General features: G+C 39.3%; 1 protein-coding gene across 1 annotated transcript in view; it reads left to right on the forward strand.

Moving 5' to 3' along the window:
- The first annotated feature begins 1,179 nt into the window (after positions 1–1,179).
- LOC117300706 (solute carrier family 12 member 8-like) overlaps positions 1,180–26,186 on the forward strand; it is a 46,226-nt gene continuing 21,219 nt past the window's right edge. The window contains exons 1-2 of the mRNA XM_033784458.1: positions 1,180–1,286; positions 2,483–2,827. Coding sequence (XP_033640349.1) covers positions 2,618–2,827 — 210 coding nt within the window. The 5' untranslated portion in view covers positions 1,180–1,286; positions 2,483–2,617. The remainder of the gene's footprint in view (positions 1,287–2,482; positions 2,828–26,186) is intronic.

The following is a 26,186-nucleotide window of genomic DNA, read 5'->3' on the forward strand; positions in this document are numbered from 1 at the left end:
ACGTTGGTTCAACATCGAGTGCTAACGTAGTAAAACCAATGTGTCATGCCGACCTGGGGCCGATTTCACAAAGCAATAAAATTCATCGCAAGACAAATTTTCAGTATCACCATAGAGATTTGTATTGTGACATCACACTTCACTTAGCAACTACGATTGATTTGAAGTTACGATCAATTTGAGACCTTTGTGAAATCGGCCCCTGGTCCCATGTCGGAAACCAAGACAATGCCGATATTGCTGTCACATTTATAATCAACGTTGGCTCATTGAGAGTGCCAACGTAAAACCAATGTGGTTGGCCGACCTAGCGCCTACATTGGTCCCCCTCCAGGCAGGGGTCAAAAATATGAATTAACCCACACCTGTGACGTCATTTAAATCGCTCCATAATAAAAAATTTGCACGAATCGATGGCACAATTAATGGTAGGCCTACAGTTCAGCCATTGTGCAAACGTGTCAAACTGTCCTCATTGCGTCAGTCGATCGTGCAAAATAATTGGGAGCTCTATTACGGAATTGTTCACAACTTGTTTACCCTATTAGGAAACAACCCGTGCGAAATAACAATCCGCCCGCGAATTAGTGAACTAGTGCTTTACCACTTCCGTACACAACAGTTTGAACCCCGAACAATATGGAAATGGCTGCCTTGTATGGCGGCATTTTAAATTCACATGAGACTCACGTGAAACATCTGTACCACTTTATTTATTTTATTATCATTATCATTTTTTGGGGGGGGAGGGGGACCAAGTTCAAATTTGGTTGAAGAAAAAGTTACAAACGTTACGTCTGCCCCAAGGTCAAAAAAAAACGGTAGTTCTGGTAACACCTGACCCCTGACAATGACCATACATAGATAAAAGTCAATTGAGAAAAAGTTAGAATTTTAATCTTGAGCACAAGGCTTTCGAGTTAAAACATTATGTTGGTGGTTGGGGGATGGGGGCATCTCATACAAAACTCCATAACATAAAATGTTCAATACCGCCCTCTGTTGTTCACAAAAAATATAATTTATAAGTCTGGTTTCCTTCTCGTCAAAAACAAAAGTCGTGTAGTGTAGCGCTACTGAATTTTATTTGTAGTGTCAAAGGATTAGACTAGTTATTAGTATGCACATCTCATTTGCATCAGTAGTGTAGTTTGTTTTCTCCGAGCTCCCGTCCATCCATCCATCTCATCACAGTGAAGTGACATACAAACCGGCTTCTGGCAGCACGGCAAAACCGTCGAATTCGGCTGTTTTCCCCGCTGCATTTGTCACAATTTATATCTGAGGTAAGTGTCTAAATATGTCTGTTTTGCAAAGAAAAACCACTGATCTTTTGATGCTAAGTTAGCTCTGAAACTGGTGAAAAACGTTGTAAATTGTAAATTATTAAATTTAAGAATCTCCAGCTCAGTACAATACAGTGTGAGTGTGACAGCTAGTAGTTGACGATCACACGATCTGCTTTTTACTGTGCTAATTGGTCTTCCTCCCTCCATGTCATTCTCAGTAAGAAAAAGACACTGACAAGAGTGACAGTTAGATGGTCTGTCGTGTATTGTCACCTGGTCACTGGCACAGTCTTGATTTTTGAGTGGATCTCGGAGCCTGGATCTCTATGCAATGTCCAATGACCTTTCTTTTTACAATTTCCCTAAACTTTAGGCATATAAAATATTAGGTGGATCTGTTGTTCGTTATGTGTACTGTTGTGCCGCAACTCACGTGGCCCAGGCCAGGCAGTGCATTGCAGTGGCATGGTTTTCTGACAGATAGTGACACTGTCCATGGATGGAGGTAGACTGACAGTGACATTGGTGACAGTCTGTTTTGTTTTTGCTGCTGAAGATTTTCAATTAATTGGACTCTAAGTCTAGAATAACAATGTAGAAATAGAAGTAGAATTTCCCTTTTATGCAAAATTCAATTGGATTAGTGTACTGCGGTTGTTGTTAACTGTACGTTTACGTAGGTTTCTTCTATCAAACGTTGACGCTTGGGCCAAGACTTATCTAAAACAAAAAACAAACAAAATTAATCCACCCCAGTGTGTGGCGTTTTTTTTTTTTCAGGACGAACGTGTGCAGATAGATACCCACATTCGTCCTGGACAAAAACCCCGCCACACACCGGGGTCGACCCAGGGAAGCTAAACGAACGCACCCTTTTTTGTTAGAATAGCTGGCACCATCGGCAATATTCGTCCATAATCATTGCCTTCCAAAAGAAAGATCCTCCAAGTCCTCAACTCAACAGTCTTTGCTGAAATAAAGGAGTAGGGAGATCTAAGGCATAGGGGCAAAGGACAATTTTGAAGGGACACCAAGGGCTAAAGGCAAGGCCAAGACCGAGACCAGGGCAACAGAGGCCAAGATCACGGGCTAGCAGAAGCCATTGCCAAAGTTCAATCATGTTGATTCCCCCCCCCCCCCCCTTGTATGCTAGCTTAGCAGAGGCTTCTAACTCTGGCTTTTTTTCTCAACAGGACCACCTTGTACAGCCAAGCAAAGTGACACATCTAAGATGTAGGCAGCCATTTCACCAGGAATCAGTTATTCTCAGAGTGCAATAGAGCAAGGGTCCCTCCCTGACTCGAACCCCAACCAACCAAACAAGCACCATGTCGGACGGCTTCGACCAAGACGCTGACAGTGCTCTTCTCACTGGGAAGAAAACAAAACCATCGACGAACAAGAATATTGAGTGGGGGAAGTTTGGACTGAGTGAGGATAAGCCGGCTGGAGATGGTACTGCATTAGCAGGTGATGGAGATGGGTACCAGACCGGTGCTGGCGGTGAGAAGATTCAGGAACTGTACGATGAGCAGCAGGTAAGAAGTTTCTCTATTTTTTATTTCCAAACAAACTTTTCTATTTTTTTTCCCCAAACACACTTTTCACAATTTGTATGAAAATTGTAAACCTCTACTGTGTATCTTGTATTTAAAGTAAAACGGAAACTGAACGCTGGAAATGTTGTATTATTTTGGGTTGAACCAAGACAAAATTGAGTAAACTAGGACTGGAACCTGGGACCTCTGGATTTACAGGCCAGCGCTTGACTAACTGAATAGTTGCACAGGCCTGTATGCTTCATTTTTGAAATGGCAAGGCATTGTTCCTAATTGGTAAGGGCACCCTGCGAAATGTGACCAGGGGGCATGGAGGCAATTGCTTCTTGGTAAGGGCACCCTATGAGGAAATTGTAAATTTTTACTTTGAGCATTTCAAGGGCACCAAGGCAATGACCAGGGGGCATGGAGGCAATTGCTCCTTGGTATGGGCACCCTATGAGGAAATTGTAAATTTCTACTGAGCATTTCAAGGGCACCAAGGCAATGACCAGGGGGCGTGGAGGCAATTGCTCCTCTTGGGAAATTGTAAATTTCTACTGAGAATTTTAAGGGCGTCAAGGCAATGACCAGGGGGCGTGGAGGCAATTGCTCCTCTTGGGAAATTGTAAATCTCTACTGAGAATTTCAAGGGCGCCAAGGCAATGACCAGGGGGCGTGGAGGCAATTGCTCCTCTTGGGAAATTGTAAATTTCTACTGAGAATTTTAAGGGCGTCAAGGCAATGACCAGGGGGCGTGGAGGCAATTGCTCCTCTTGGGAAATTGTAAATCTCTACTGAGAATTTCAAGGGCACCAAGGCAATTGCCTTCATTGCCTTTGTGAGGAATCAGGGCTAGTGGCATCCCCTTTAAAGGTGATCCCTCTGCTGCCGCTTCCCATGTTGTCTCGTTCAGATTGTATGGCTTTGTTACTGCCACCACCAAACAAAGATATCGGGGCAAAATTGAGAGACTGCCATTGTAGACCTAGATAGCTCAGTTGGTAATCAGGATCCAATTTCATGGCCCTGCTTACCGTAAGCACAGAATCGGCGCTTACGGAAGCAGGAAATTCTGTGCTCACGGCAAGCGTATTTCACGGGTTAGTGGCGAATTTTGGCTTCTGCGCGTGCGTACTCCACGTTACTAGGCATTCTACGCTTACAAGGCTAGCGCAGAAATTCGGCGCTTGCACGTAAGCGGGGAATCGTGATGATCGTAAGCGCAGAATTTGGCGGTTGCAGGTTAAGTCCAGTTCCAGTCAATTTGTTTTTGTTCGACCAAAAAAAAGTATTTATATCTTGAGTAAAAAGTTCAGAATTTTGTTTCATCTCTCAGTCTGCATTGGACATTTCAATCTTTTCAAAGTAAAGTTTGGCTAAGCATGGGCGACTAGTGAAATTTACTACTCGACTAGTCGCACCTCAAATAGTTGCGACTCCGACACTAGTCGCGACTCATTTTAAATTTCCAAGATGCATGGTTGCCGCAAGTGCAATATAGTAAAATTCACGCTGAAGGATTGTGACAATGATGTCCGATGAGTTTTGTAAGTAAATTATGTTGTCATGAATATGTGAGTTGGAGGGCAGAGATTCTTGCAAATGATTTAGTTTGGTGCGCGACATGTATTTGGCAGCACAGGCTGGATACATTGTGCTCACCTAGGGAGCTGAGATAGTTTAAGGAATGAAATAAATAAACCAATGAAAGTGTTGTGGCCGAGCGATTAAGAGCACCGAATTCAAGCTCTGGGCCCAATTTCATAGAGCTGCTGAGCACTAAAATTTGCTTAGCATGAAATTTCTTCCTTGATAAAAACAGGATTACCAACAAAATTTTCATTTGATGGATATTGCCTGTTGTTGGCTTATCCTGAAAACCACATGGAAATTTGGTTGGAAAACCTGTTTATATAAAGGCAAAAATTTCATGCTTAGCAAATTTTTGTGCTTAGCAGCTCTATGAAATTGGGCCCTGGTGTTTCTGATCAACAGAGTGTGGGTTCGGGTCCCAGCCATGACACTTGTGTCCTTAAGCAAGACACTAATTAAGCCATTGCTTCGTCCTTCGGATGGGACGTAAAGCTGTTGGTCTCATGTGTTGTGTAATGCATGTAAAAGATCCCAGTGCACTTATAAGTTATAGAAAAGAGAAGGGGTTCGCCCCAGTGTTCCTGGCTGTGGCTGCTGAATGCGCCGTAGCACCTTGTAAACCCTTATAAGGTGGTATTTAATTGGGTCTCAGAATTCATCTTTCTGTATAAATACAAAGCGCCTTGAGTAATTTCTTGGTAGATGTGCGCTACATGTATATCAACACTTTGATATTATTCCTCATTGACCATGTTGAGCCTCACTGAGTGACAGATTTGAGCGATGTAAGAAGCCACTATTAATAGACAGTCTAAATTATGAAATGAGAGATTTGAAAAATAACAGCTCACATAAACATATTAATGAAATAGGGAGCGTGTGTCAGTTTCGCACCCCCCTGTCTGACGTCTGTTCATTCATTGGTTATAAATATAAACTACAGCATTTATAAGGCGCACTTTACTGAAAAAGAGAAACATTCAAAGGCGCCGGTCAAGTTTTGTCAGGATGTTGGAAAGCAAGCAAGAACAAGTGTGTTTTGAGTTTCTGCTGGAAGAGAGTGATGTTGTGTGCTTGTCTGAGGTATTCCGGAAGTGAGTTCCAGAGTCTAGGTGCTATGTTGGAGTAAGCCCTGTCCCCATAACTGACCAGTCGAGTTCGAGGAACATGGAGCGTATTGCTGATAGATCTTAGACCTGGTCTAGTTGTACGGGGTGTCAAGAGATCGTGTATGTAGGGTAGAGCTGAGCCATGTAGTGCCTTGACTGTGAGTGTGATTTGAATACCCACCTGGGGTACCTTGAAGAGACTAAGCGGTGCGTTGCTGAACGGTCCCACACACACAGCATGCGTAGTAAGCCTTTCCTTCCCTGACGTCATACCCTGTGCAGTACTATGATTTCAATCATGTGTGTGCATACGCCTGTGTCAAATCATTCCATTGCTTGATATTAATTTTTAGTTTGATAGTTAGGTGGATTTGTGTTCCCAAACGCTATTTTGCTTTTTGAATTAACAACGTCTGTGTTATATATGTTAAAGTAATGTAGAGATTACGACTTACATATAAAAGCTCTATTTCATCTCTGTATTGGATGTACACTGACAACATTCTACATCTGGCTCATTTCACCAGGTTGGGATTATGGGATACACTAATATATGTGAACTCAACATTTTGAAAGTTGTGGGTCGAAGGATTGTATAATGTTTAGAAGAAAGTTATGATTTATTGTGATGAAGAATGAAGAATGTAAAAAAACAATTTGTTTTTTACAATTATTTTTTTTAGCAAGAAAACATGGTGGTGTCCATGGCAATAAAACTGACTAGCTTTCTCCAGAAGACGGTCAGAGCATACTGATCGAAACATCAAGTTAAAACCAGCGGTTCTTTTCAGAACAACCCCAACTCATTGAGATTATCAATACATTGTGCTAACACTAAACAGTAACAGCAAACCTTTCTCATTGTACATACTACATACTCACCCTATTGCATGTACATGTGTATTGTCAGATCATGGCTTCACAAGTACAGTATGCTGTTTATTGATCTATAATTGATTATTTTTGCAGTTTGTCTCTTTTAATAGTACATTGTACACTAATCCAAACCATTATTTAAAACAGTGTTGGATACAGTAGACTGTAAGGCCCCAAAACAGATGTTCTGTTTCCGGTTGACATGTATGCCATTTTGAAATATATAATGTATGGTCGGTACATAATAATAATAATAATAACCGTATTTATAACGCGCCTTTTGCCAAAGGATACAAAGCGCCAGGTATTATCTGCAAGGAGTGGGGCGAATTTTCGAGATGTAAGACCTAATCCTTAAGCACCATGTAATGGTTTACAAGGTGCTGTGGTGCAATATGCTGCCAATCCAGCAAGGAACACCAGGGCGAACCCCTTCTCTTTTCATTAAGTGCACTGGGTTCTTTTACATGCGTAACGTAACACATGGGACCAACGGCTTTACGTCCCATTCGAAGGACGAAGTAATGGTTATATGTCTTGCTTAAGGACACAAGTGTCCCGGCTGGGGATTCGAACCTACACTCTGCTGATCAGAAACATCAGAGTTTGAATTCGGTGGTCTTAACCGCTTGGCCACGACACTCTCACATGATAATGTAATGTAGATCTGCAAATGACCTGGGCCACATTTCATCTAAAGTCTGTAGTTTAAGCACACAAACTTGCTGAGCACAGAAAAGTATTGCTTTTAAAACAGAAATACATGTAGGTTATTAACAAGGGGGTTGTTGTGGCTGGTGCCCCAATAAATTTTTCCTTAGCGAAGAGATTTGTCAAGTAGTATTTAATGCTTGTAACAGCTTTATATGAAATTGGGCCTACAGTAAGGCCCAATTTCGTGGCTCTCAAAGAATCATCTCTTACGGAAGTAGGGAATTGCGTGCAGCCCTGGCCCCAATTTTATGGCACTGCTTACCGCCGAATTCTGCACTTACGAGCACGATTCCTCACTTACGATCACGATTCCTCACTTACGATCACGATTCCGTGCTAGCGCCGACTTTCTGCGCTAGCCTTGTAAGAGCAGAATGCCTAGTAACGTGGAGTACGCAAGTGCAAAAGCCATAAGCGCAGAATTCCCTGCTTCTGTAAGCGCAGAATTCCCTGCTTCTGTAATCGCAGAATTCCCTGCTTCTGTATGCGCATATTCATTAATAATGTCGGCTTCGTGATAGCGGTATTTTTTCGACATATAAAGAAATCTTGCTTTTGGTCTACTTCTCTAGTACTGTGGGTACTATTCCAAAAAGCTCCTCTAAATCTATAACTCTTTGGTTTACCAAAAGGTGGAAATGCTTTCATTAACCTTAGATGTTGTATCCCAGTTTCAGAGACTCTCACCCCTGATCACAATCACTTCCCTAGGTTACATGATGACGGATTGATCGTAGGCTGTCAACGTAAGGCTTGACTTAATGTAGTTTCAGTCAAACATCAAGACGCTTTATATCATTATTGATCAGACTCTGAAGGACTGGCTGATTCTACTAACGTTAGATTCTATACAGCAGTATTTTCTACCCTACCCTCATGTAAAGTTGTGCATACAACACTCCCCTGCTGAACACGAACACAGTTAATGTAGATCCTGCTCAAGATTTTGATTAATAATGCAATTAGTATTACTCAATAGGAATGCGTACACAATGGTCTACATTACATTTTGTAAAATGTTCATTTCGACACTCTGTACTGATCTGTACAATTATCTTGTTTATATTTTTGTTCTTTAAAACCCTCAAGCATGTCAATGTACATGTATGCAAACAACACTCCCCTACTGACACGAACACAGTTAATGTGACCGTTAATGTAGGTCCTGCTCAAGATTTTGATTAATAGTGCAATCTGCGCCTTGAACACCCAGCAGGGTGGATATGTGCGCATTACAAGTCTTATTATTATTATTATTACTATTATTATTATTATTATTATTATTATTATTATTATTATTATTATTATTATTATTATTATTATTATTATTATTATTTCATTTTATCACAGCATGCAAAAGAAAGATCTCATTTTCCTTTGTGCCGGTAACTCCTCGAGTCGGGCTACGTCCCGTAGCCTTAGATCTCAAGGGTCTTTCTCAGGATCCTCGCTGTTCCCAAAAGCGCTGCCTTCTGTAAAAGATCTACCCTCACATTTGTCCCTATTTCATCTAGATGTTTCCCCAGTGCTTTGGGAATGGTGCCAAGTGCTCCAACCACCACGGGGACTACTTTTACCTTTACCTGCCAAATCTTACGAAGTTCCCTGGCCAGGTCCTGGTACTTCTCGATCTTTTCCATCTCCTTCGAAGCTACCCTTGTATCACCTGGCACAGCTATGTCAATGAGATGACACATCTTCTTCGTCTTATCTAATAGCACAACATCCGGACGCCTATGTTGTATAACATGATCGGTCTGAATGTTAAAGTCCCATAGGATCTTGACCTGGTCGGTCTCTACAACTTTCTCCGGAACATGGTTGTACCATTTCGCAAGCACTTTGACACCATACTTCTTACACAGATCCCAGTGAATCACCTTGGACAGCTTGTCATGTCTTCCTTTGTACTCCGTCTGGGCCATCTTACTGCATTCGCTAACAATATGAAATACAGTCTCCTCTGCTTTATTGCACATTCTACACATAGGAGAGACGTTTGCTTTCTCTATCCTTGCCTTCATTACATTTGTCCTTAGAGACTGGTCTTGCGCCGCAGTAATCAAGCCCTCTGTTTCCTTCTTTAGTTCTCCACTCTTTAACCAATTCCATGACTTGCTGCTGGCCACTTCCTCAGTACACCTCAAGAACCGGCCATGAAGTGGTTTGTTCCTCCAATCTTGATGTCTTTCCTCCTTCCTTTCCCTCTTGTACTCCTTCGGCCCAACTTCGTCTGCCCTCGTGAACCTTTGTGCAACTTTCAACAAGCTCTCCTCGGTCCTTCTGACATGACAATGCAAGCTTCTGCGCTCGATGTTAACACTGTCCGCCACGCTAAGCAACCCCCTTCCGCCCTCTGACCTCGGAAGATAGAGTCTACTAACATTTGACCGCGGGTGTAGCATGCCATGCATGGTCATAAGTTTTCTTGTCCTCCTGTCAGTGACATCTAGATCTTCCTTAGTCCACTCGACAATACCCGCACTGTACCTCATCAAAGACACGGCCCATGTGTTAATCGCCTTAATCATGTTCCCCCCGTTTAGTTTAGACTTCAAACATTTCTTTACACGCCTGATGTATTCTGCCTTCAGCCTTACCTTTGATTCCTTGTGAAGGACATGGTCCGATTCAAGTACACCAAGATACCGATAACTCTCCTCCTCACCCAAAGCCCTCAACTGTGTACCATCTGGCAGAGCAATGCCATCGGAATGTACCCTCTTCCCCCTCTTCATGGTCATTGAAGCACATTTCTCCAGACCGAACTGCATCCCAATGTCATCACTGAAAATCCTGACGGTCTGCACCAAAGAGTCGATCTCGGCCTCATTCTTCGCAAACAACTTCAAATCGTCCATAAAAAGCAGATGGTTGATCTTACATCCGTCCTTCTTCATTACATAACCTGCACTCACCTTCCTTAGAATCATCGACAGGGGCATCAGTGCAAGAACAAACAGCAGCGGAGACAGAGAGTCACCTTGGAAAATACCTCTTCTTATGCATACCTTGCCCAGATTATCATCGTTGGCTGTCAGATTTGTTCGCCACGTCTTCATGCTCTCACCTAAAAGACGTTTTACTGCATCAGCCACTCCAACCATATCCAGACATTCCATTATCCATGTGTGCGATACCATGTCATACGCCTTCTTGTAGTCAATCCACGCCATTGCCAAATTAGTCTTTCTGCTCCTGCAGTCCTTCAGTACAGCCTTATCGATGATAAGTTGATCCTTCGTACCTCTGGACCGCTTCTTACAGCCTTTCTGCTCCTCCGGAAACAACTGCTGGTCATCCATATGGCGATATAGGTCTTCTGCAATCATACTGGTCAAGAGTTTATACATCACAGGTAAGCACGTGATTGGTCTATAATTACTGGCAACGTTACCTTTCTTGACATCCTTCATGATCAGCACTGTTTTTGCCTCAGTCATCCAAGATGGGACCTTACCCTGTACTAGACAGTCTTGCAATTGTAGGGCCATTCGCTCATGCAAACTACGGAAGTTCTTCAACCAGTACCCATGCACATGGTCCATACCCGGGGCTTTCCAATTTGGCACCTTCTTTATCTGTCTCCTAACCTTGTCCACGTCAATCTGGAACCCTTCTTGCTGTTGTACCCCTCTCAATTCATCTTTCACATCTGTTAGCCATTCCGCTTGTCGGTTGTGTTTTACTGGTTTGTCCCAAATACCACCCCAGAAAGTTTTTGCCTCTGTTGGTCTCGGGCTCGCTTGCGTGCTGTCAGCCTTCCCATCCAATTCCTTAAACAACTGACGCTGATTGGTATTAAATAATCTATTCTGGTGAAATTGCCTAACCCTGTCGTCATACCTCTTCACTTTTGCAGCCTTAGCCTTAACCCTTTGCTTAATCTCCTCTATTACAACACTCACACCCTTACGTTTGACGTTGTACTTTGTCATAATTGTATTCCTTAAGTCTGAACTATTCAATAAACCCTTATTCATTTGTTCTATTCTACTGAGATCTCTTCGCAAATCTTTAATTTGACCCTCCAGGCGACGTTTCCACCATGGTGTACTGTTCCCTTGTTGAGACACCTCTACCCCTAACTTTTCCCCTACTACAACTGCCCCTGCAAAAATAAGACGGTTAGTTTCCGATAAATTATCCGTACTTACCGACCCAAGGACTTTACTTACCACGGCTGACATTTCTGTCAGCCTTTTCCTTGGGACCCGGCGCAAAGCTGGAATACTCCACCCGTTTGACCCCTTCGCCGCTTCCATCACCTCTTGAAGCCTATGCTTAATCTGCACTTCCTCCTCCGTGAACTCTACGCCCTCCTCATCGTCGATGCCATCATCATCCTGACCATTTCGCAACCCTGGCTGGTTCACCTCATCTTCACTCTGTGAGCTAGCAGCAGCCGCCTCCTCCGGATCCGGTATTTGGTGGTTAACAATATCTGTTCCATCACTTTCAGCTTGTACTATCCTCCTCATCTCCTCAATTTCCACATTGGTTAACCACTGGTTCCGTTTGATAGTACTTATCTGGTCTGCAAGACGCTGCTCACTAATCTCAAACATTCCTTTATCTTGCCATAGGCTTATCATTCTCCTTCTGTATCCTCTCTTGTCCGGTTCACTCTTAATATAACAGTCCATCGCAATTTTGTTATCGTTCTTACTCCATTTTCTCCTGGTTCCACCACGAATCCCGTTGTGAGCAGTTTGGATACGATCTGGTAGCACCTGCTCAGGCATACCAACCAGATCGGGTGAAGGACTTCCTCTCTGGGAGTTTGTCACTCTTTCACCGTTGAATTGATGCTCCATAGCACTCATTATTAACATCACAAAATTGTGAGAAAGTTTATAGTTTCAGGGAGAATTACATACAGCAACGCTATAGAATATCCAACCCTACGAAGACTTAACACTGGTTGTAATCAAGATGTTCCAAAGGACGCGGATGATGCGCGCGTCCGTTCACTGATTCAATGCACACGGTGCGGTCTACGTTGTAGAAAGTTTTCCGAATACGAAAAAAATCCAACCTTTTTGCACCAAAAATAGCAACAAGGTGTTGACTAGTTGCCTTCAAACTTACCCTGTGGTGTCTACCAAGTAGTACCAACAAGGAGTTAACTTTTGGTGCAAAACAAACAGCGGGAAACAATATTTATCTTCTATAGAATCGAGAGCCGATCTGAAGCAGTGTTCCTTGTCTCGTCGCCATTTATTATTATTATTATTATTATTATTATTATTATTATTATTATTATTATTATTATTATTATTATTATTATTATTATTATTATTATTATTATTATTATTATTATTATTATTATTATTATTATTATTATTATTATTATTATTATTACACAATGTATTGATGATCTCTAAATGAGTTAAAAAGAACCGTTGGTTTCAACTCTCCATACATTTATGTTCATTTCTGCACTCATTGATCTGTTCATTTATCATGTTCATTTTTTTGTTCACGTATTTTCTACCCCACCCTCAAGCATGTCAATGTATGCATACAACACTCCCCCTCCATGACACCAACACACAGTTAGGTCCTGCCCGTGATTTTAATTAATAACGCAAAATTACTCGTTAGAAATTCGTACACCACTGCACACTTTTATGTAGGATTTGAAACTTTGCATGGAGGAAATATGACTTAGAAAGGTTTGCCGTAATACAATCTAATAATAATAATAATGATAACACTCAGGGAGTAATAATAACTAATTCTTTTATAGTGCATTTCACAATAGCCGTATCAATGCGCTTTACATGAGTGCCCTGGTAATCTCTAAATGAGTTGGGGTCGGGTTCTGAAAAGAACCGTTGGTATCATAACTCTCCATACATTTTCATGTTCATACATGTACGTCTGCACTCTGTACTGATCTGTACAATTATCAGACATGCAACTCTTCCGCGTTTTTTTTATTTTATTTTATGTGAAAAAAAAAACCCAAAAACTACAATCATGTAAAATAAGCACATGCTAACAATGCACCTAAGAGCATAATAAACCTGAACATTTTCTAGGGTACCATTGTGGGTATCATGTCCCGTTCTCGCTCCGCACTTGCGTTGTGCCTTTGAACATTTTCCTCTTTTTTTTTCAACGGGCAGTTGCATGCCTGAATTATCTTGTTCTATTCTGTCCCACGTATTTTCTACTATCCCTCAAGCCAATGTACAGTCACTCCCCTCCTTTACACGTACACAATTATTCGGTCCTGTTTATGATTTTAATTAACAACGCAAATTATATTACTAATTAGGAATGCGTACACACTAACATCAGTTCTGCACTCTGGGTGAACCAACACTGATCTGTACAATTATCTTGCTCATAAAATTATAACATTTTTATCAAAATTAGAAAATTGAAAAAATTTAATTAGGGCTATAAAATCAATTTGCTTTTATTCTTGTAGGTCCATTGTTTTTGTATCAACGTAACAGTACAGGATTATTGCATGTGTCCTGAAAACCAATTATACATTTCTGACAGGATTTGCCCTTCACTTTTTCAGTGTCTTGCAATTAGGACCAGAAGAATCTAACCTTCTTTCAGTCCATTTTGCCTTTATTATTCTCTATAGTGTAATAATAATAATAATAGTTTATTTCTATAGCGTCTTTCATAAAATATCTCAAAACACTGTACCGTCATTTTGTACTTATTAGGTAGTGGACACTATTGGTAATTGTCAAAGACTAGCCTTCACAGTTGGTGTATCTCAACATAAATGCATAAAATAACAAACCTGTGAAAATTTGAGCTCAATCGTTCATCCAACTTGCGAGATAATAATGAAAGAAAAAAATACCCTTGTCACACGAAGTTGTGTGCGTTTAGAGGGTTGATTTCGAGACCTCAAGTTCTAAATCTGAGGTCTTGAAATCAAATTCACGGAAAATAACTTCTTTCTCGAAAACTAAGGCACTTCAGAGGGAGCTGTTTCTAACGATGTTTTGAAACATCAACCTCTCCCCATTACTTGTCACCAAGAAAGGTTTTGTGCTAATAATTATTTTGAGTAATTACCAATAGTTTCCACTGCCTTTAAAGCAAAAATACAGAAATTACATTATTGTACAACTAGACCGACATGAATTTATACAAACAATAAGACAAAACAACAACACACAGTGAGATAAATCCATGAGTCAATCAACACTATCACACCACAAGAAAAAGCAACACATAAAAAAAGATTCAAAGGTCATGCCTTTTAAAAAATAAATGTTTAAAGTTGAGTTTTTAAGAATACCAACACTGTCAATATTTCAAATGAAATAATGCTTTTTAACATTGAACAAATAAACCACTATCGAAGTTTTACTGCATGGTCCTAAATGTGTTTTAAAGGATTTGGCTACTTTTCAAAATGTCCACAGATTTACACGAAACTTACAGGGTTTAAAGATAATGATAGTAGAAAGCTTCCCTTCAAGTACTATATACTGAGGTGCTGATAGTTTTTGAGAAACAAGTAAAACAATTCACAATATAATTTCATTTCAGTGAGGCGAAAATTATTTTAGCATACATGTAAAAACAAAACCAGTTATGATACCATAACATACCATAACTGGTTAATATATTTTTACATGCTAAAACTGAGACGAATACTATTTTTGTGACATTAATTTACTCAGTTCTCAAAAACTGCAGCACCTATAGTAAGTCATATTTTAATAACGGAAGCTTTCTACTATCATTATCTTTAAACTGTGTAAGTTTAATGTCTGTGGACATTGTGTTTTGTGTTAGAAAAAAGTACATAAGGGGGTAAATTGCCCTTCAAATCTCTCACAACTCTACCGTTGGAATCACTCTACTGTTTGAATTGTTCCTTTTCCTTTACGAGATTTGCTCACAAACAGGACACCTTTACCAGTGTTTTTCAAATTAGTGAGTAATGATTGAAAAACATAAGATAGTCTCATGAAATACAGGAAGCAGAACATGTACGGTCCGCCATTTTGTGTCCAAAGTTTGATTCCACAAAATCAAGGATTGTTTTTCATCATGCCCCCACACCTCTTCAAATCTTCATAACAACCAGTATTTGACTGCCAATCAGTCCTAACCAGCCCTATGTAAACATGACACTAGGCAACCATACAGATCTTTACTGCTAATCAAATCATACAAACCTATCAACCGAAAAACTTCAAACACGACTGGCAATAAACACACAGGTTGGGCCAACAACCGGTCCATTCCATTTTAATATTAAGGCAGACCATGACCAGGGCCCAACTTCTTAAAGCCTGTTTTAAGCATAAAAACTTGCTTAGCACGTAATAGTTTTGCTTAGCAGAAACAGGTTACCAGCCTAAATTACATTAAGTTTGTATTGTTGGGGCTTGTGGTCGACTCAATTTTTGATTTTGCAAAATAGAAATTTACAAGCAGTTTTTTCTGCTTAGCTTTTATGGGCTCTACAGAAGCAGGGAATCCCTTGAGGGAAGCAGGGAATTTTCATAAAGCGTATGTATTTCACAGGTTAGCAGGGACATTTTTGCTTTGGTGCTTATCGTTTTCTCACGTTTTAGGCATTCTTTGCTTACATTGGCTAGCGTGTAATTTTGGCGCTTGCACAGTAAGCTAAGAATGGTGATTGTAAGCGCAAAATTTGTTGGTAAGCAGAGCCATGAAGTTGGGCCCAGTTCACCATGCCATGACTCCAAACAAAACCTCCAGAAATTATGAAATATTCTACATTGACCAAATCAATTCTTTCTCTCTTCATTATTTGCTGAACTTTAAAGGCAGTGGACACTATTGGTAATTACTCAAACAATTATTATCATAAAAACCTTTTTTGATTACGGGTAATGGGGAGAGGTTGATGGTATAAAACATTGTACATGTAATGAACAGCTCTCTCTGAAGTGGAGTAGTTTTTGAGAAAGAAGTAATTTTCCACAAATTTGATTTTGAGACCTCAGATTTAGAATTTGAGGTCTCAAAATCAACCATCTAAACGCACACAACTTTGTGTTACAAGAGTGTTTTTCATTTATTATTATCTCGCAACTTCGACGACCAATTGAGCTCAAATTTTCACCGGTTTGTTATTTTGTGCATATGTTGGAAAACACCGACTGGTCTTTGACAATTACCAGTAGTGCCCACTGTCTTTAACATTGCATTTGTAAAACCACATGGCTTCGTATATTAAGCTGTTTTCAGGAATTTCCAAATCTTATCATTATACAATTTAGATGTAGGTCATTGCTCTATGGTTTGTGTACTGCTTATGCAGTACATGTAGTGTCCCCAGAGATTTCTTTTTAAACCGTGGTACATTCTGTACACAATTTTGTTTTTATGTTTGGCAAATTCCTTTACAAACTTCAAACATCACAAGATGTACACAGTTCATAGGAATGAAAATATATTCACCCATGATACATACATTACAACTGTATACATGTAGCTAAACTATGATCCATGCATCAACCCCTATTAAGATTATTTGTGTACAAGTCTAAAAATCCCACAGCAGTACTAATCAATAATCTGTACACTGCCCATACCAGCCATGCCATAGAGCAGGTTGCCCTACAATACAACACAGCAGGTCTCCACACAGTGAGATGGAAGGCAGTGACGTCCTCTGTTTATAGCAGAATTATTCATGAAATCATCTACTGCACCATATGGTATGCTTTATAACAGTCAATTGTACGCTATGTATGTATGCAAATAGAACACCATAGCGTTACAGTGTGTTCAATAAATACAGATGACCTCAAAATTAAACGCATTGTGGGTATTTTTTTCGTTTTTTTTAAATCGCGACATCTGGATCATCGTGATTGTGGGGAACCTCTCTCTTGTCTGGGTGTTTTGAGTTTTCATATCAATTATTACTAATTGACTTTTCATACTACATGTAATTATTACATTAATTATTACTATTTACTTTTCCTATTAATTATTACTTTTGAATTGACACTTTGTACACAATGTATGAACCTGGAACAGTACTGACCAAACTGCACTGAATTCACCGGTGTATGTTATTATGTGAATCTGTGCAATATTAGAGAAGTTCTATCAATTTAGTAGTATCACTTGTAGTAGTTGGCAGACGTCTGTCGCGGACGACAATGTACGTCAGGTTTAGATGCATAATCTATCAATTTCCAAATTTGAAAAACAAAAATAAAGGGCAGGGCTCGAAGTTAAGACTGGACCACAGGCCCTTTATAGGTCAGTTGGGCCAGTTGTATTACCGGTAACTCACAAATGGACAAATACTGGTGGTCTTGGGTTTTCAATTCAATAAAATATCTCATAGATATTTCAAGAGTATCAAAGTACACTATAAATGAAATGGATCTCTGAGTGCTTGTTGAAGTAATTTTGATTCTAGGGTCAATTTCACAAAGAGCTGAGATTTTTTTTTTTTTTTTTTTTACATTTTTCTATGAGATATCGCCTTACATTAGTCTGTGAGGATGTAGGCATGGTTGTCACTATCATCCACTACGAGCTTGGCGTGTAGAGCAGGATGCACTTACCGTACCAAATTTGAAGCAATTATGATTAAAAGTGACTTGCTCAAGGGCAAAAATATAATGACCAGGATTCGAACCCACACTCTGCTGCTGACAACACCAGAGCTTGGGTTTAGTGAACTACCCATACATGTAGAAGGCGCTCGGCCACGGCACACAATCTTAATTGCTAAGCAAAGCAGATGTATACAACTCGTTTATAAAGATGAATCTTAATGGTGTTTTGTGAATAACACTTTAGTCTCTTCTGTTTGATACCTTTTGTAGATCAAGTTTTTGGCCGTGACATGAATCCCTACACACTAGAATGAAGTATGTAATATAGTTTACCTGTAGAAATTTCACATTCATTAGTCATCAAGTTTTCTGAGAAAAAAAGGGAAAATCACAGAGCTATGTTTTCAGGAGAGTCAAGTAAATCCGCTGTACAATTTTTCTTACACTCTGAAACATTTTCCTTTCACTGGGATGAAAATAATTTTGGTGATTTTTTGGGGTACTAATTTCTAAAAAATTACCGTCTAGGCAAGTAATGTTTTTAAATAACAAGCTTTTTACCATCATTATCTTCAAACCGTGCAAGTTTAATTTAAATCTGTAGATGATTGTGTTTTGTGTCGTACGAAAAGTACCTAAACCCTTTAAGTTTGAAGTCTTTTGATGATAGTGTAAGATGCGGATGTTGCCAAGATGCAGGTGCCATCATGGGAATGTACATGTAAGACTCACAGTAAGATGCCTCAAGGAAACTACTCATAATAGCGAGAAGAATAAGACCACAGAAGATAAGATGCAGGTCAAACTGCTTAGTCTTCTCCTGCATCCAAAGGTCTCCTCATCTAGTCTTTTACAGAGTACATGTACAACGTCAGGCTTTGACTTTCGCTCTTGATGGGGTACAACAGTTTTTCTCTGGAAACGTAAATTTGTATTGCGAAGGGCATTACTGCAAAAACACAGGGAACCACAACAATTGCTGTGGGTGCTGTGGATTAATTTGAGGCCTGCTACGTAGTTTCATTTATGTATGGTTTATTCGACTCCCCCCCCCCCCCTCAGATGCTACAGATACAAAAATAATCACTACTTTCTGAACTTTCTGAAACTGAATGATAAAATAAAATCAGGCACATGGCAAAAAGTAGGACAATTTAGTAAGTATGTGCTGGCTTACATAACTAAATATAACACATTTATGAAGTAATGTACATATTTTATAGGCCTTATAAATAGTCTTTTGAGGCTTTTGAAAGGAAACAATTTAAGATTCTTGCAAAAAAACCCAGAATAAAGTGGAAAATTCAAGCCTGAACAGATATTTAGTAATTCTACATCACTCATTTATTATGGGCTTGCTAATTTGTCCTTACTGGTTTACTCCCCCACCCCCATCCCAGGCTTCCTTAGAATTTCATTTACTTTAATGAGACTGCAGAGCGTTCTTGACAAGTGACTAAAATCTAGACCTCTTCATCATCATTAATTGTAACACCCTCATCAGCGAGACGGATCCAGTCACCAGGGAACGATTTCATCCAGCAATTTTTGCATAGAAGAATATCCAGACTGAAAAGTTGTGTGCACACTGAATGCTAATTATTGAGTGATGATCTTTGAGTGGCAAATGATACATTTTGTGAATGTGTAGCGTTTTGCTCTGGTGGCTTGGCTATACAAGGAACATCTATGATTTGATTTTACCCTTGCACCCTTCCGGTGTGTATTAAGCACTGTACACTCTTAGGAAGGTAGTGGTAGCACTTAAAGGAACATGTTGCCTTGGGATCGGTGCCCAATTTCATGGCTCTGCTTACCGTAAGCACAGAATCGGGGCTTACGGAAGCAGAGAATTCTGTGCTTATGGCAAGCGTGTTTCACGGGCTAGCAGCGAAATTTTTGCTTCTGCGCGTGCGTACTCCACTTTATTAGGCATTCTACGCTTACAAGGCTAGCGCAGAAATTCGGCGCTTGCACGTAAGCGGGGAATCGTGATCGTAAGCGCAGAATTCGGCAGTTAGCAGAGCCATGAAATTGGGCCCGGATGAGTTGGTCTTTGAAAAGCGTTTGTAACCGTTTGTTATAAAATACATGGTTCAGAAAGATGATTTAAAAGTAGAATACAATGATCCACAAAAAATTTGCCTCGAAATTGCATGGTTTTCCTTTTACTTTGCAAACTAACACGGTCGGCCATTTATGGGTGTCAAAAATATGACTCCCATAAATGGCCGGTCGTGTTTGTCGACGGGGTAAAAGGAAAACCACGCAATTTTGAGTGATACTTGTGTGGATCTTAATATATTCTACTCTAAAAAAATCTTTCTTTTTTCAGAATGCATTTTATAACAAACGGTTACAAACGCTTTCCAAAGACCAACTCGACCGATCCAAGGCAACATGTTCCTTTAAAGACTTACTAATAAAAACTTTAAAGACTTACTAATAAAAACTTTAAAGACTTACTAATAAAAACAAACTACTAACATCAAGTACTTCTTCTTATCCCTTTACATCCAATAAATCAAAGGGAAGTCGTTCACTACAAAGTTGAATGCTGGAAGTCTTAAGATGCTATTTCCACTTCTTGCAAAACAGTTTGTCTAACGCTTTGACATTTGCAGAGATTTTAAAGCATGCAAGAAAACAACCATGCCCAAGTTAATACTGCTCTGCACTTTACACAATTAACATTACAACTCAAATCAAAGAATAATTTAAGAAAAAATAAATCCCCAAAAACAGAGAGTATTCTAGGTGATCATGTACAAAATGTGGCCTGCTCCTTAAAGGCAGTGGACACTATTGGTAATTTGTCAAAAAAATTACTAGCATAAAACCTTACTTGGTAATGAGTAATGGGGAGAGGTGGGTTGATAGTATAAATTGGTGTGAGAATTGGCTCCCTCTGATATGACGTAGTTTTTGAGAAAGAAGTAATTTTCCACGAATTGGTTTGATTTGAAGGGTGTTTTATCTTTCATTATTATCTCGCAACTTCGGCGACCAATTGAGCTCAAATTTTCACAGGTTTGTTATTTTATGCATATGTTGAGATGCACCAAGTGAGGAGACTGGTCTTTGACAATAACCAATAGTGTCCACTGCCTTTAAAGGCAGTGGTAATTACTCAAAATAATTATTAGCATAAAACCTTACTTGGTAACGAGTAATGGGGAGAGGTTGGTAGTATAAAACATTGTGAGAAAAGGCTCCCTTGGAAGTGGAGTAGTTTTCGGGAAAGAAGTAAATTTCCCCAAATTTGATTTGGAGGCCTCAGGTTTAGAATTTGAGGTCTCGAAATCAAGCATCTGAAAGCACACAACTTCGTGTGACAAGGTTTTTTTTCCCATTATTATCTCGCAACTTTGATGACCAATTGAGTTAAAATTTGCACAGGTTTGTTATTTTATGCATATGTTGAGATACACGAAGTGAGACGACTAGTCTTTGACAATTGTGTCTTTTTAAGGCCCTTCCACACAAGATCTTAACTAAATTCAGATTGATGTAAATAAATTAGAAAAATAATAAGAAAGGACCCTTGTTATTTTTAACAGGGATCCAGACCTCCTCCAAAAGATAGCAACCGTGTTAAAACCGCCAAACGATCTCTATGCCATAAACCAAGGACCCTTAACGATATTACATTACGTGTACATTTAAAGACACTGGACACTATTGGTAATTGTCACCGACAAGTCTTGTCACTTGGTCTATCTCAACATATGCAAAAAATAACAAACCTGTGAAAATTTGAGCTAGATTGGTCATCAAAGTTGCGAGATAACTATGAAAGAAAAAACACCCTTGTCACACGAAGTTGTGTGCTTTGGGATGCTTGATTTCGAGAACTCAAATTCTAAACTTGAGGTCTTGAAATCAAATTCGTGGAAAATTACTTCTTTCTCAAAAACTACATCACTTCAGAGGGAGCCGTTTCTCACAATGTTTTACACCATCAACCTTTCCCCATTACTCGTTGCCAAGGAAGGTTTTATGCTGATAATTATTTTGGGTAATTACCTATAGTGTCCACTGCCTTTAACTCCCATGTACAGTCCGTGTCACTAGTTGAAGAAAGCATTCAGTGAATGACAAATCATGACCTTTACATGTCCTCACCCCGCCCCCTCAAAAACTAGGGATGTTGATAAATTTGTGTATTAAGAAGTCATGTGAAAACTTGTTAAATAACCGCCTTTGAACGAAGTGACAGACAACGGGCATCCATTACCGAGGAGGACGTTTGCTCTTAGTGACTGTGTGAAAGGGCCATTGCGTCAATAAAATATCACTCCTAAATTAAAGGGACACGTTGCCTAGACAGGTTGGTCTATGAAAAGCATTTGAAAACCATTTCTTATGAAACGCATGGTTGGAAAGATGATTTAAAAGTGGAATTTAATGATCCACACAACTATTCCTCGAAATTGCACGGTTTTCCTTATACGTCGTGCGCTATCACGGCCGGCCATTTTGTCTCCATAAAAATGGCTGACCGTGTTAGCAAAATAAAAGGAAAACCACGCAATTTCAAGGAATGTTTGTGTGGATCATAATTTTTTACTTTTAAAACATCTTTCCAACCATGCCTTTCATAACATCAGGTTTTCAAACGCTTTTCATAGACCAACTTGCCCGATCCAAGGCAATGTGTTCTCAAAAATTTGTTAAAGCCACTGGACACTATTGGTAATTACTGTAAATAGTTATGAGCACATAAAAACCTATTTGATAACGAGCAATGGAAAACTGTTGATAGTGTTTAACACTGTGAAAAAATTGGCTCCCTCGGAAGTAACGTAGTTTTTGAGAAAGAGCCAATTTCTCACTCAAATAATAATTTATGAGACTTCAGACCTGAAGCCTTTTATTATGTATCTGAAAGAACATAAAGCTGGCACAAGGATGATTTTCCTTTCATTATTCTAATGCAACTTCTCCTGTATGACCAATGGAGCTCAAATTTTCACAGGTTGTTATTTTATGCATGAAAATGTTTGGGGATACACCACTTGAGACTGACAATATACCAAAGGGTTTCCAGTGCCTTTAAATTCACCAAGTACACCATGTCCTCAAACGTTTTGTCTATTTTCAAGAAGGACTGAAACTTTGCATGGTGTGAGTATTAGTAGAGGTTCGTGGTGTCCCATGTGTAAATCTCTTTTGAGTAGTGTTGGTTTCGAGAAGAACCGGCGGTTGACAACTCAACGTTTTGATCAATATGCTCTGATAGTCTTCAGGAGAAGAAGACGATCAGAAACGCTCAGAGCATACTGATCGAAACGTTGAGTTGTCAACCACCGTTTCTTTTCAGAACCAACACTGTTCAAAAGAGATTTACACATGACACACTGTACCGCCAACCTTACCCAGGTCTGTACATGTGTATGCTTCATTTTTGAATGGGCAAGGGCACCAAGGCATTTTATACTTGGTATAAAGGGCATCCTATGAGTAAATTGTAAATTGGTATCAGGGAGCATTTCAAGGGCAACAAGGCAATGACCAGGGGGCATGGAGGCAATCACCTTTGTTGCCTCCATGCTGTATCAGGGCTGCTCACCCAACACATTATTAGCATTTTCAGAAATTTCACTATATTCCAGAAAAAAATATCATGCCCTACTATTCTAGGCTAGATTTATTCCGTGCTTACTGGAGTGAAAAGAATTGATGAATCTTATTCCTAACCTTGAAGAAGGGAATAAAATTTTTAAAAGGTCAAGACGCAGGTGATGGCAGATGTATCATGTCTCGTACATCAATAAGAAAATCTGAATACTGCTGGGGAATGTGATGCTTGAGTGATCTCAATGATGAGACTGTGAGAGGATGTGAACATTGCATACAGGACTCAATATCTTAGAACTGTTTAAAGGCAGTGGACACTATTGGTAACTACTCAAAATAAGTATTGGCATAATAACTTAATTGGTAACAAGCAATGGGGAGAGGTTGGTAGTATAAAAGATTGTGAGAAACAGCTCCCTCTGAAGTAACGTAGTTTTCAAGAAAGAAGTAAATTTCCATGAATTTAATTTCGAGACCTCAGATTTAGAATTTGAGGTCTCGAAATCAAGCATCAGAAAGCATACAAATTGTGTGACAGGGGTTTTGTTTTCCTTTCATCATCTCGCAAGTTCGACGAGCAATTGAGCTAAAATTTCACAGGTTTGTTTTTTATGCATGATATGTTGAGATATACATGTACCAAGTGAGAAGACTGGTCTTTGACAAAATACCAATAGTTTCCACTGTCTTTAAAGACACTGGTGATTCTGGTAAGGTCAAAGACCAGTCTTCTCACTTGGTGTATCTCAACATATCATGCATAAGAAACAGACCTGTGAAAATTGGTCGTTGAAGTTGCGAGAGAATAATAAAACAAAAAAGCCCTTGTCGCATAAATTGTGTGCTTTCATATGCTTGATTTCAGGAGCTCAAAATCTAATTCTGAAGTCTTGAAATCAAATTCAAATATTTTAGTGGAAACATAATTCTTTCTCGAAAACTACGTTACTTCAGAGGGAGTCGTTTCTCACAGTGTTTTATACTATCAACGACTCTCCATTGCTTGTTACCAAGTAAGTTTTTTATGCTAACAATTATTTTGAGTAACTACCAATAATGTCCGGTGCCTTTAAAGCACCAAACAGCAGCTAAGCACAACAAATTATGTTTACCAGAATTTAAGGTCACCATCCATAATACAATTTTGCATGTACAATTTGTGAATGATATCCTCAATTATGCTTAGCAAAAATGTTTCAAGCAATATTTGTTTGGCTGAAGCTCTATGAAATTGGAACCAGGACCTAATATATCCCACATTGATCATGTAGCTGTTTTTTAGTGGGTGCATTCGTTTAGCTTCCCTGGGTCGACCCCGGTGTGTGGCGTTTTGTTTTCCCAGGACAAGTGTGTGCAGATAATTACCCAAGTTCGTCCTGGTAAAAAAAAATGCCACGCACCGGGGTTGAACCAGGGGAGCTAAACGAACGCACCCAAAGAATCCAGTATGGTGCTAACATGTAATAATTTTCTGCTAACCAAAAATAAGCAGGAAATCAATTGCAAACAGTAAGACATGGCACACGTACATGGTTTGGCTAATAATAATAATAATAATAATAATAATAACAATAAGACTTGTAATGCTCATGTATCCACCCTGCTAGGTGTTCAAGGTGCAGTAAAACCAAAAACAAAAACAAAACAAAGAAAAACAGACACAAAACAATTAGCCCTTGAAAACCTGTGACATAAGATAAGTTTTGAGAAGAGATTTGAATTTTGTTCAACAAAGACAAGTTCGAAGATTAAGTGGCTAGTAACCTTTCTCTGGTAAGCTCAATTACTTTGTGCTAATAATCATAGGATTTTGCTCGTATCTCCATGTGAAATTAATGTAGGTGAAAGGTGATTATGAAAGGACCTAGGCTTTGGCATTCTGGCGCAATTCCCGAGCCTCAAAGTGTGACGTCAGATACTCAGGCTGCCTATCAATGCATAATGATGCCATACAGGTTTACACAGGTTCTAGGAGAGCCATTTAATCCTGCCACTGTGCTGTTGGTTATTGTGATTCTAAATTAAACTAATTACTGTTGTAAAGAATCAATTAAAGTCATCAGGGATTCGGATGGCCTTTAGAATAAATACTCTCGGCTGAGAGCTCTCTAATCCTTGCCAGCTGCTGTCCACAGGAAATTCAATTTAAAAAAAAAAGGTTACTGGAGACGACTGCAATGATGGAAGGGTTGCATGAAAAAGAATACAACAGATGTACATGTATGCAGTTTTCGTAGACTAGTTCTCTCTTTCAAACTATTAGACTGTTCGGGAGTCAGTAATTGGTAACTTAAAGGCAGTGGACACTATTGGTAATTAGTCAAAATAATTATGTACTTTTTCCTAACAAAAAACACACTGTCCACAGATTTACATTAAACTTACACAGTTTGAAGATTATGATAGTAGAAAAAGCTTCCCTTGAAATTTTACTTACTGAGGTGCTGTAGTTTTTGAGAAATGAGTAAAAGTAATAATTTTTGTCTCAGTTTTAGCATGTGAAAACGTATTAACCAGTTATGCTATGGTTTTGGTATAATATCTTAACTGGTTAACAGTTAAGGGGATTTTACTTGCTAAACTAATTTTGGTCTCATGAGACCAAAATGAATTTGTGACTTGTTTTACTCATTTCTCAAAAACTACACCACCTTAGTTAGTAATATTTGAAGGGAAGCTTTCCACTATCATTATCTTCAAACTGTGTAAGTTGAATGTAAATCTATGGACATTTTGAAAAAGTACCCGAATCCTTTAAGGTTGCACATGTACACCCAGTATGACAGACCCAATGGGAGACTTTTTGAAAGCTCTGCCACTAGAGGGCAGCAGACCTACCAGGTAAGGGTGCACAACTCCTATAGCAAACAATGGTAAATGCTAAAAATTCAAAAATACTCAACAAATATTTAGAAGTCTCTCAGCCTCTTGAAAATTAAA

This window comes from Asterias rubens, chromosome 16 (assembly GCF_902459465.1).
Source record: "Asterias rubens chromosome 16, eAstRub1.3, whole genome shotgun sequence".
Lineage (NCBI taxonomy): Eukaryota > Metazoa > Echinodermata > Asteroidea > Forcipulatida > Asteriidae > Asterias > Asterias rubens.